Here is a 13,427-nt window from a genome sequence, read left to right as displayed (position 1 = left end):
TTTCACTTCATGGAAAAATCCTTTCTTTTTGATAAGCAATGCTCATTGTGAAAATAAACTCATAGAGGACAGCCCTGTAGGCTATGTGCAGTTTTTGCACTTTTGGGAGAGGTTATTTCCACGGCTTGAAATTGTGACCACCCTTGATGACAGAGAAAGCTTAAAACTGAACTTATTACCACTGTGCCTTCACTAACAAACTCATATCTAGAAAGCTCCTTCACTTATATGCAGGAATGAGTTTCTTTGGCAGTTACTCCTTCTGTTTCTTGTTGACTTAACTTGAAGTTTAAGAAAGTAAATAAGACTAATGAATCTTGTGGTCTTAAACATGTCATGTGGAAAGTTAGAATTAACGAGCTGCCAAAAAAGCAAAGAGACGTTCTTTTCAACACGGACTAAAAAAGAAAGTAAGACAATCAAATTGAAACGGAGGAAGTGTTTCTTACTTAAATTTATGCAGAAAATATTTTCATTTCCTTCAGACTTGGTTCTTGATCAGTCTGTGATGTGAAAGTTCAGAAGTAAGATAGTTGAACTGGAGGGTAGTAAGTTATTTACACTATTTGATGTTTACTCCTACGAAGGTAATACAGTGTGGAAATTGGTCCATGTTAGCTTCTTCAATACCCCTAGCTGTAATGTCTATAACTTGTGATAAAGAAAAACTTTTAGGCCTTAGGAGAGGAGCGTTACATACTACTATTATTATTTATAGATTTTCATTTCTCTTTTCTCCGGAAGGCCATTTAAGTTATTGTTCATGTGTTCTTGTAAATGTACTAAAAAATAATGGTTATCTCTCTCTGCTCTATGCCTGGTTAACATTTTCTGCTCTCCTTGTTCTCTGTTTCTTTCTTGTCATTTCATTCCATGATTTCACTAGGTTAAGTAAAGTCCGGCCTCTGGTTATGATTTGCTGGCAGGTTTTTGATTCTTGGTTTGTGGATATGGATTATACGACAGGTGAATCATTGGATGCATTGCATTCAGCAGATATGAATTCTGATTCTGGTGATTTTGAATGCAATATCTGCTTTGAATTAGCTCAAGATTCTATTGTAACTCTTTGTGGACACCTTTATTGTTGGCCATGTCTTTACGAATGGTTACAAGTTCATTCACATTCCCACGAGTGTCCAATATGTAAGGCTCTCATAGAAGAGCACAAGTTAGTTCCAATTTATGGACGAGGCAAAGCAAGTTCTGACCCAAGAACTCGGTTAAGACCAGGAATCAATATTCCTAAACGTCCAGTAGGGCAGAGACCTCAAACCGCTCCAGCTGTAGATATGGACTACCTCCGACATGATGAATTTGATTCCATAGGGGGGCTCATGTCCATGCCCATGCCGAGTGCAAGGTTTGAAAACTCAACATTATCTGCTCTTGTTGGAGCTATTTCAGCTTTGTTTAGTCTTAATAATGTACAGGGATTTCATGATGCTACTGTTTATGGGGCGACTAGCGGAGTTCCATACCTCTTTTCTGGTTCATTTCACGGAGGTTATGCTCATGGTTTCCATCACTCTAACCACCTAGATTGGACAAAGTTCTTTATGAAGGTGCTTTTCTTGATCGTCGGTTTCCTCTTAATTGTTTCCCTAATTTCATAAATATATAAGTGTATATCCTATAGTGTGCTAAACCTGCATATGTGTAGTAAACCAGTGCAACTTTCTTGCACGTCGTTAGGATTTAGGATTATGTATTTACTGGTTTTAATTAGAGCTAGTCTCTACACCATGTTTTCCCTCTCCAATAAAAAGATGGTGGTAGCTTCTTTGTATAAACCCATAGGGGCCTTTTGGTAGCTGGTTAAAGTTATGCACGTATTAGTAATGTATGGATTAGTTACGAGTGAATCTATGTATTATTTTACGCATGTATTAGCTATTCCACCTTCTATCCAAATAATACATAGATTTTCTCATAACTATACATGTATTAGTTATACGGATATTAATACATGGACAACTTATTTCTTATCCAGCTACCAATCGACTCCATACAATTGTGTATGAAGTTTTTGGTGGGTAATATGTTTGGGCTTGGATTTCAATCAAAGTACAGTTTCAAGTTGGACTAACGGCAGCCCAGGTGAAAGTTCAAAATGAGTTCTTGTTTGGCCCAAAAGGGTTATAGGTCCATCCTTTGGATTATTTGCATCGCATGGCCTTTCTTGACGTCACTCTTTAAATTCTGTCCCTCATTATTCAAATTTAGCGCTCTGGACTAAGGGCATCTCCAACCCGATCCTTTATTTTACTCTCTAAATATAGAGTTCTCTATTTTTCCAAACAACCAACTCCAATTCATTCTCTATTTTACTCTCTAAAAAAGAATTTTTTTCTCTCTCCTCAATATTATATTATTATTTTTATTTCATTTTTATTTTCTTATTTCATAATATAAATCCTTTATTTCTTTTTTCCCAAATAATTACTTTATATAATTTTTTAATATGATATGAAATTATAATTTATTCTAAATTTTTAAATAATATAAATTGCAAGAAAATATAATATAATACATAAATTAAGGGACAAATTCAAATAAAAGTGATGTACAATTACATAAACACTCAATTTTCAAAATTATTACGTTGCTCCCATAAATGCTCTATTAATGCTTTACGGAGTTCAAAATGAGCATTTTTGTCCTTAATTTTTTTATGTCTAGCTAAAAATTGTTCAAATCGGAGATTTTCATCTACCACCATTTCTATAGTTGGAGTTGGAGCCTCTACGGCATCTTGAATTGGTGCATTGAGATCACGTTCATCCTCAATTATCATGTTGTGCAGTATAATACATGTAGTCATTATATCATGTAGCACTTTCTTTCTCCAAAAGTGTGACGGTCCTGCAATAATTGCAAAACGTGATTGCAAAAAGTTCGAGGACAAGGCTCTATTTTGCAATCATCGGAATCCAAGACGAAACTAAAATTTTAATGAAAAATTTAGAAATCATTAGTGATCCAAATGTTTGTGATTATTTGCAACGAGAACAACAACGAATACTTGAAAAAAGAAATCGACAATCACAACCACAATCGCAACAATTCTTGGAGTCATATCCTAATTTTTTTTCGAATAGTGCTAAATCTGGAAACGACCTATCGGATTTCTAAATTATTGTTGTGATCAATTAATTATTATGTCATGTATTGTATTTTATCTTGTATTTAAATTATTATGTTATGTATTATATTGTATTGTTATCTTGTATTTAAATTATTATGTTATGTATTGCATTGTTATCCTGTATTTAAATTATCATATCATGTATTGTATTTTTAAATTAAATTTTTTCATCTTGCCATTTTAATTTTGCATATTCTTTATAACGAAAATGAATAATTATTCATGAAAATTAGAAAAAAAAAATTAAAATACTATTAATTTGAAATTAAAATAGTATATGTTAAAGCGATAGACGGAACTGCCATGAAACGACTTATTAGTATAATATTTTTAAAAAATATTATATTACATTTAAGAAAGAATTATAAATATTAGATATTTAATTAATGGAATTATATGTAAAATAATATGTTAATTAGAAAGTAATAGAAATAATAATAAAATAATGAAAAAGTGAAATAGAGTGTGAATAGTAGTTCTCCAAATTTGGAGAACTACTATTAACTCTCTAAATTTGAAGAATAGAGGGTGATTTGGAGGTGGGTTGAAGTGCCCATTCTCTATTTTACTCTCCAAATATAGAGAATGGAGAGTAAAATAGAGGTGGATTGGAGATGGTCTAAGAAGGGACAATTTAAATTGTGGCCTCACGAAAGGCCATTTGTGCAAATGCTTCTGGTAAATCATACGTTGGGCTTCTGGTTTTGATTAGTTGTGTATGTTTGCTACTTCTCTCTTATATAATCGACTTTCTTTCTTAAAATGATTGTATTATTCATGATTTCTTGGTAACTTCTAATTTGATCGGGAAATTACAGAAAATGAATATTTTTCAATAATTACATTATTAATATATCGGTATCCTACAAGCTAAGTAAAGCAATATTTGAAAAATTGTTGGAGTGCATTGCATATATTCATCCTTGTACGTAAAGGTAAAGAAAGTCCTTATTTTTTCTGTTTTAATTTGTGGTTCACTTTCTAATTTGTTGGAATCAAACCATTTTCAACCCTTTGCATAAATGGTAAGTTAAAGTATTAGCATTAAAGTAAGCAACATACGTTTAAACAAGACGCGTGTCTTTTTTTTCTTTTCTGAAGTGTGAGATGATACAAATGCAAATAATCAAAATGAAGTTACCTTGTTGGGAAGTGATTGAAAATGGTTTCATTACGCAAGAAATGAGACTTTTGTTGAAAGGAGTGAGTGTTGAAATTGGTTAGTGTGTAGTCCAATGGAAGTCTTACAAATAGCACATGTCCTGTGTATTATAATGCAAGTTGTAGGCTTATCCTAGCACGCCATCTCTGTCTCGGCGAATCTAAAGTTTATAAGATTTATATTGACAACAAATTTATATTACGTACTATGATAATAACTATTTGGATTTACGTGAATCGTACCCTACCTTGTACACTTCCTTTTCTTTATAAGAAAATGGTGTTAATTTTATGAGAATGAAAAAGTAAAGTTCTGCTATATATATATTGGTAAAACAATATATAAACGATTTCTTTCCATGTAATTTTAGGTCGGACTTGCCATGTATGTGCCTAATAATTAACTAACCTATGATAAAAATACAACGGAAGCAAATGATCCGTACGAGCAATATATACTAATTTTGAGCTTTCATCAGTCTAATTAGAGACTTGTCGTATATATGTTGACATTGGCAATTCAAATTGGTTTAAGCGATGGTATTATTCTTTTATGAGAATTATTATAAATAATTAAACATATCCAATTAAAGATAAAATAGCTAAGTTAGGATATCCCACAAGTAAAGCAATACTTGGGAATTGTTAGAGTGCATTGCATATATTCCTTGTGCGTAAAGGTAAAGAACAAATAAAATCCTTATTCTAGCTGTTCTCACGGCAAGGTTGGAATCTTGCTTTTGCATAAATGGCAATTTAACAATATTAGTACCTAATTTCAAGGAACTAATTATTTATGAAGCATACGTATTGTTATTTGTCCTAAACTAACAAGTTTGAGATGAGGCAAATGTAAATTCCCCCTTATTGGGAAATGGGAAGTGATTGAAAATGTTTTGATTTCGTAAGAAATGAGACTTATGTTGAAGCATGAAAGGAATGTAGAATTGGTTAGGTTAAACACATGCATATGGTCATGGAGATAGTGTGTATTATAATGCAAGTTGTAGGCTTATGGAAGCACGTCATGCATGGTTGTCTTTGTCCATATGCCTAAGCTTGCGCCATTGTTGTATCATTTAGTACATTACATATTTTTGGGTATTTCTCAATTTTCAACATATTCAGTGTAATCCTGCAAATGGGGTGATCTGGGAAGGGTGTGTATGTAGCCTTAACCTTATCTTGTGAAGGTAGAGACGTTATTTCCGAGTTGGCTCAAGTAAAACATAACATAAATCAAGCATGTAAAACAAATACAGTATTGAAGAAATCATGTTGAAAATGATTAAGAAGAGATCAACAAGTAGCAGCAACAAATAATACGATAATTGAAGCAAAATAAACATGTAATATTAAAATTGAAGAATAAGATCGTAGGATAGTAGTAATAACAATAGAACTACCGATAAGGAAATTAGACAAATTTCGATTATCTACCAAAATGCATTTAGAAAAAAAAAATGCAAAATGGGTTCATCAAAATATGTATTCCGATTAATTTCTAGATTATGGAGAATGACAGTTTTATTTACGAGAATCAAAACATCTCAATTTAATTTAGTGTGAATTTATCATCAAATATTGATTCTTCAATTTCTTTAATATAATAAAATTTATATACTCAATAATTGTATAATAAGTTTTATTAACTCGCGATTTTAAGAATGTAAATTGCAAAAAATATACGTAAAACCCTTTTTATCTCAAATATAATACACTACTAACAATCAATAATACTAATATTATACAAAATGAGACAAATATTTTTGAGCTTGGACTCTTTAGAGAAATGAAGAGGAAAATTATGCATTAATTTACTCTGATCCTTATTTTGTTTGCTTAAAATGTTGGCCAAGTAGTACAATTTGTGTAAAAGTACGTTGGAGTAAGTACTAAGAAATATTAACGAAGTACTAAGTATAAATAGTTGTAGTAGTACACACCCTCTCTTGCACCCCGGGCCCTTATATATGTAGATAGATAAATTAACCAAAAATAGTAGTTACAACTCCATTAACTAAACCAAATTAATTAAATCCTCTTTTAAAAATTCCCACATCAATGGAAACTCTTAAATTTTCAATTAAGCCCCTCCATTCACATAATCATTTATGGATTCCTCAAAATTCAAGAATTCTTGGTGTTTATAACAAAAAAGGTACCTTTTCATTTACTCTTACTGCTAAGTTCAAAACTTCAAAAGGGAAGAAAATTAGCAAGAAAAAGAAAATTTCTTGGCCGGATTCTGGCGTAGCGCCGCTGCTTTTGGAGAGGAAGAAGGCGGAGGAAGCAACCACTAGCAATAATGGAATTAAGCTTAAAAGGGAATTATTGAGAGGACTATTGGATTTGCCTTTGGCAATTAGTGAGACGTTTGTTGTTGCTGCCTTAATCGCCTTAGGTAATGACAAATACTTGCGCTCTTTTTTCGTTCATCCATGCAGTAGATAGTGGATGTAGTTAAGAACATACAAGTTCAACTGAACCCAATTTTATTTTTTTTACATGAAGCTGATGTATGTTTGTCAAACGTCTTTAACTAAAATTTCAACAAAATATCAAATTTTAACACATAATTTGTAAAGTGCAATTGTTGAATGGTAACAATATAAAGATTGAGACGATCAAGTTTAAATTTTGAATCTACCTCTACTTGCATGCTAATGTAAATATGAAAGACTTGGGCGGGTACAGCTATTAGTAATTCCTCGATGAATAAGCCAATCCTTATGCCTCGTATATTGCACATATTTGTATACATACGGAGTATAAATAAAAGTGTGAATTACATGGGGATTTTCCTGAGGATTAGTATGAAAATCTGTAGGAAACTTATTTTCCTACAAATTTTCATACTAATCCCCATGTAATTCATACTTTTCTTGTAGAAACATTTGCAAAATATATGCACACCTACAGAGTCAATCATAAACTATTGGTGTTCGTTATATGAATCCTCAATGTCTATTCCGTGTTCAATTATACGTGTGTGTTTGTATACTTATGATCAGAGATTGCATTATTATGCTTGGATGATTTTTACTTAGAGAATTTTGTCTTTGGGCTATTCCTTTCCATATTATTTGGGCAGCAGCCATTCTAATTGCAGTTCTAGGCTGCAGAACATGCATGATAGACAGAAGATACATTCAATTAATGAGTTATTGGTTTGGCCTTTGATCTTTTGTCATTCATTATTCGGGAATTAGTAGTTCAAATAACAGTCCTAGACTGCAGAGCATCCGTTTTATGGATTACGTGTGATTGGAGTTGTCCATCGATATCAAAGAGGAGAACAGAAAATAGAGCCTGCATTATTTCTATGGTAATAGGACTCGAGTATATTGATGTCTATATATGTACTGAACATTGTTGTTTTTACTAGAATTCACCTTGATGATCAGTTTTCATGTCTACTTAAACTAATAGGAAACCTTGTTTTTATACCTTCTTGCTTTGGGTTGTTTTTCCTTGAGTCGAGGGTTTATTGGAAACAACCTCTCTACATCTGAGGTAGAATGTCTGCGTACGCTCTACCTTCCCGGCTCCTAGACCACACACTTTATGGGACTGCACTAGATATGTTGTTGTTTTTATACTAGTTGATAACACTCAAGTATTGAATTCTTCACTTGTTCTTTCTTTTTTCAATTTCTGTATTATAATGTGTGCCTCTCTATTAGAATATTCTGTGATAACTGGATTTCTTTCTATTTTCCGTTTTTTCCTTACCTGCAGGAAGTTCTATAATTGGCCAAGGCGATGTTCCAGAATTTGTCTTTCAGAATTTTCCTGAAGATCATCCTCTCTTTGGCCTTTTCTCTTCGAAATGGATCACCCTCGACCTTGATCACATGTTCTCGTTGCCTATTTTCCTTGGGACACTGTCTCTGTTAGGTGCATCATTGATGGCTTGCACATACACAACACAAACTCCACTTGTGAAGGTAGCAAGAAGGTCAGCTTTTGATTTCCAGTTCGAATGAATTTTTTTCCTAAGGTCTCTAAAGGAGATTAAAATTAAAACTTACTGATTATATCTGCAGGCAGTTTTTCTTGAATTCAGCTGAGGCAATTCATAAGCAAGATGATGCAGACACTCTGCCTAGAGAATCGGTTAACAACTCGGGTGTCACACCAATGGGGGCTGGATATGAGGTATATACATAGCAATGTGTTCTACTGATTAGTCTATCATTTATCTAAGTCCTTAGTGTAATAACTGAAATGGCAGAGTATACATAATGGAATTAGTGAATCAAGATATTTATTGCTCTACTCGTAGAACAGATGCTAGAGTGCATTAATCGAGAATTATCAACAAGGCTGCTAAAGCACTTCCCTAGCTTTTTTCTCGAAAAGTTACTTCGTTAAACAATATAGAAAAAATTGGATTATATTAACATTTCAGCAACCTGTGCATCTTTAGGTATTCGTAAAAGGTCCAACTCTACATGCACTTAAGGGGTTGGCTAATCGAATTGCTTCAATTGGAGTACATTTAGCGCTGCTACTTGTAATGTCAGGAGGAACTCTCGATGCAGCAGGTAGTTTAGGAGAGGTTGTGACTGTTCCACGGAGTTTAAATTCTGTTGTGGAGGATGTACTTGCACCATCAGGGGTTCTATCGTCTCCTTCTGATGATGCTTTAAGTACTGATATTCATGTCAATCGATTCTACATGGACTATGATGAAAGTGGAGAGGTATGCACATTCATTTAATGCGAGCTAACTAACTACAGTTTCCCTTTCCACAAACTGCTGAATAGCTCATTTTGTCATTTCTATTGACTATAATATATATTGCAGGTTTCTCAGTTCCATACTGATATTTCTCTGTTTGACCTTAATGGAAAGGAAGTACTGAGGAAAACCATAAGTACTGGAGTTAGACGACCAAACTCCAAACTCCCAATTGAGATTGACAGATCAAAAACTGTTATTGCAGATGCGATTGGTAGTCGTGACTCAGACCTAAAGGTACAAAAATAATAAATCCTCATTTGAAGTAGCAAGATTCAAATAATTTTTATTTTTTATGTTATGTTTGCATTGGTTATTTAGTGTGTACTATGTTTGCCTACAGACTGATTCAGAAGCAATTGTCTATGCTAATCTTGGTTCTTTAATGCTTTCAACTTGCATTAGTTATTTGTCACATGCACAGGTGAAACTTTGTCCCATTTAGACTACAACTTTGACCTAGTAAATTCAACTTCTGAATAGTTTTGATTTGTATGAATCTTTTCGATAGATCTCGGTCTTTCAAGATGGAATAACTGAGGCAGTTCGTGGTAAGACTAACCGAGACAAGGGAGAGTCCTTGGACACAGTGGATCGCTCACTTGATCAAGTCCCTGAGGTATTTGAATCATCTTGTACAGAGGAATTTGATAGTTTCATTGGCATCAGAATGCAAGTTGGAATTTGGAACAAGAAAGATTTTGATATGAAGTTAGTACAAAAATGAGAATGCACAAGTCAAAAAAAGTTGATCACAAAATCTTGATTTGATAAAGACATGTGTAGGACAAGTTATAGATCAAGTTACTGACTTTGTAATGTAATTAGCTGTCCCTTGTTGTGGGGGGCTGATAGGTAGAGATACTACAGGTGTATAAATTAGTATGTATGATAGGTAAAAAAGATTCTTGAGGATAGATTTTGACTCTTTTACATCACAAAAAATGTTATGTTTCTGTTTATAGCTAGAAAGAGTTGTATATCTACATGTAAATAGTAGTTGTTCATAAAAAAACATTTTAGGTAACCTGTCTTATTTTCCGGTTTATTAATTCCACTTTTTGCGGACGATATTTGTGGTTATGTGGTAGCATAAACATTTTCGGATGCAGCTTAATGTTAGCAGCAGGGGTGGAGAGAGAGTGTTAGTTTAAAATCGATAACTTAAAAAGATTAGAATCTAGAACTCTTGAAGGTTCAAACATTGGTTGTGCCTCTGGTTATCAGGTTCATCTGAATCCAGTATTTTGAATGTGGAGCATAAATTTATTTGTAAGAATTTACAACTTACATCGCAAAGCATAACTTTAAAAATATAATACACCATAATTTCCTCTAGTATAGTGTTGTTTCTTGATAATTATTTCCCAGTAACATTTTAATAAATGAGGGTTGTGTAACAACTTGTGTTGGTGGGGTTTTGATTACTGTTAGTCGACAGAGTTTGGTGGGACTTGTTTGTTCATAAGATGTGTAAAGAATTTGAACACAAATTTGTTTCGTATAGCTAGCTTTGACAAATAACAACCAGGTTTGCTAAATACCAAACCTTTTAAGATTTCCTATCTACATATATTATGGCTGAGCTTTGGCCATTTAATGATCATTTCTTTCTTTTTCTGTCTTTTATACCCCAAAAGAGCGTTTTCGCGTTTAATAGGTCTTACACGGTGTGAATCTAAATTAATTAGATCAATAAGTAATGTCATATGGTTATATACAAATAATTTTTTTTAAAAAGGATAGAGTAAAAAGTTGACAATTAACGCAAAACTAGTTGGCTTGTGATAATACAACCAATCGGCTTTAATAATAAACAATGATGAAGACTCAATTGGACGAAAAGTTATCTTTTTGTGGTACTATGGACAATTTTTTTCACGAGGGTACACAATTTGAATTCTGTAACATGGTATTTTGATTTGTATTAAATTATCGTGGTAATTAAGAGTGTGGTCTAATAGCGGATGAAAAAAAGTGTAAATCACAAATATCATAGTTAAATTCTAATGGAGACAAAAGAAAAATATTGGATTATTTTTTTGGTTATGTACCGTCAAACTTTGTTACAATGATAGGGTTTGGTTGTAAATATTATGAATGTTATTGTGAAGTGTTATTATATATGTATACTGATATTTGACATTTAGATTTCATCTAGTTGTTATAAGCAAAAGTACACAAAAAAATAATTTAATGATTTAGTGTATGGAGAAGAACAAATGCATTTTAAACCAATTTAACCTAAAAAATTGAAAGAGTATGAATGTAAAAAGGTAAACATCAGTTATGAGTTATGACCATAATCGATAGACATCATTTAAATACAATTTCTTCTTTTTAAATAGTTATACTTGAAATTTACTTTGTGAATGACTTGCTATATACATTTTAATATTTTATTTTTATATATAATATATTTCTTACAAAATATCATTACACAATAATTGAGTATGCTTGTTATGGAGGAATAGTTTTACAAAAAAAATATATTGTTATATATAATAAATGTCGATGATATATAAGTAGAATATTGTTAGTAAAAAGTAAATATAATATGAAAATCAGTTGCGGAGAATGCTAACATTAAAACGAGGTTTGACGATACCCAATAAAATAGTTCACTTATGTTGATGAGAGATACCACCACATATTTTACCTGATGAAAAATTACGGTGCATCATTTTACCTTTTTTCTCCCCTATTGTTTCTTCTTAAATACGATATATTATTCTTTAACATTATGAATATAGTTGAAAACAAAAAAATCAATTCAAATTTCTAAAATAGTATAATTATGTTTTTTTTTTAAAAAAAAAACAAACTAAAATGACGTTTATAATGTGAGAATACCAAAAAATTATCCTTAAAAGAAGTTTAATTGGATAACCGACTTTTCCTCTTATAGCTTCCTTCCTGACTTTTGTGTCATTCGATTTCAGTGAAAGAGAAAATGACAACACATTTGATCAAATTATATTTCTTAAAAGTTGTTACGTGACCAAAAAAGTAGTTTTCGTAATGACTTGGTTCTTAGACTTCAGTGGGAAAATATAGGTAGTAGTAATTAATTAAATTAATATATGAGTACCACGTATGAAAACGATAATGATAATTTCAAAATTAAGAGGTTGGTAAGATGAATATGTGTGTAGTTAGTTCTTGCTGTCTAATTACGAGATGGATATCATATCATTATCAAATATTATATTATATTATATGATAAGTATAAGATAGAGTCAAAGTATTATAGAGTTTGGTAAGAGTTGAACTTCTACAAAGATTTTATGTTGTACAACTAACTTGCATGACACCAACTATTTACGCTTTTACATCATCCAAATTAAAAGTGTTACTTTAGAAATACTTTGTATCAAATAATAAAAATAAGCTCGCAAATCAAAAGTTTCTCTATATTTGAAGAAGGAGTTTGTTGTTAGGCCATCGAAACATAGATAGGGTCAATAATGGAACAAAGCGCCTTTTAGGAAGTACTATCTCCGTCCACTTTTAATTATCATAGTTTCTTTTTTAGAGTCAAAGGATACTAACATTTTACGATATATTATTTCATCGATAGACAAAAAATTAAAATTTATAGTATTTTTCGTATAATTTTTGAATATATATTTATTTGTTAAAAATATCGAATTAATGTAATCTAATTTAACTTTAAAATTAATCAAATTAACTTTCAAAAAATACACCATGACAATTAAAAGTTAACAAAAAGGAGTAACACTTTGAGGCAAAAAAACCCTAGAGATAGTTGGTCCAATTGGTCCGCTTCCCAAGTACCAACAATCCAGTAATGAAGATTTTACTTGAAAGGATTTTGCTCGTTATTAAGAAAATTAAAGTAAACATACATAGTAATAAGTGTCTATCGATCAACATGGGTTGTGGTGCACTGGTGGAAGTGTTTCATCCTTAACTAGAGGTCTCGGGTTCGAGCCCTAGATATGGAGAATATCTTGTTGGGAGCGCCACCCCCGAATGGACCCTGCAGAGTGCGATCCGAATTAATTAGTTGGAGCTCCAATGTGAGCTCCAGACACGAAAACAAAAAAAAAAAGTGTTTATCGACTTCTTTATGCTATTATGAAGTTTTTCTTTAAAATTCCATAATAATCATATATATGTTTTGTTTTAGTTGCACATTTTTCTTTATATATACAAGAAAGGGAAAGAATCATATTCAATGTTCATTCATAATAGTCAATACTCAATACATTGATAGATCAACCGAACGAGTATTACAATAATATGATCGAAAAAATATTACTAGCTCTCTCTCTATATATATGTTTTTAATAATTAGTACATCCAGTTGTATGGTACAAATTCAATATTCGATTAGATTTGAATACA

The 13,427-nt window shown here is 31.9% G+C and overlaps 3 protein-coding genes across 3 annotated transcripts in view; 2 read left to right on the top strand and 1 right to left on the bottom strand.

The window, feature by feature from the left end:
- Window positions 1-13,427, bottom strand: part of LOC125816642 (polyol transporter 5-like) — a 267,811-nt gene that overhangs the window by 121,071 nt on the left and 133,313 nt on the right. The gene's annotated exons all lie outside the window — the stretch shown is intronic.
- The window catches only part of LOC125816671 (UPF0496 protein At4g34320-like), a 77,455-nt gene that overhangs the window by 45,553 nt on the left and 18,475 nt on the right, over window positions 1-13,427 (top strand). The gene's annotated exons all lie outside the window — the stretch shown is intronic.
- Window positions 927-1,710, top strand: LOC125816691 (uncharacterized). The gene has a single exon (XM_049496318.1). It carries the CDS (start codon window positions 951-953, stop codon window positions 1,614-1,616), a length of 666 nt encoding a protein of 221 aa, XP_049352275.1. The 5' UTR covers window positions 927-950; the 3' UTR covers window positions 1,617-1,710.

The sequence above is a fragment of the Solanum verrucosum genome, unplaced genomic scaffold (assembly GCF_900185275.1).
Source record: "Solanum verrucosum unplaced genomic scaffold, falcon-dt-bn FXZP01000261.1, whole genome shotgun sequence".
In the NCBI taxonomy this organism is placed as follows: Eukaryota; Viridiplantae; Streptophyta; class Magnoliopsida; order Solanales; family Solanaceae; genus Solanum; species Solanum verrucosum.
This window is presented reverse-complemented; position numbering and strand designations above follow the sequence as displayed.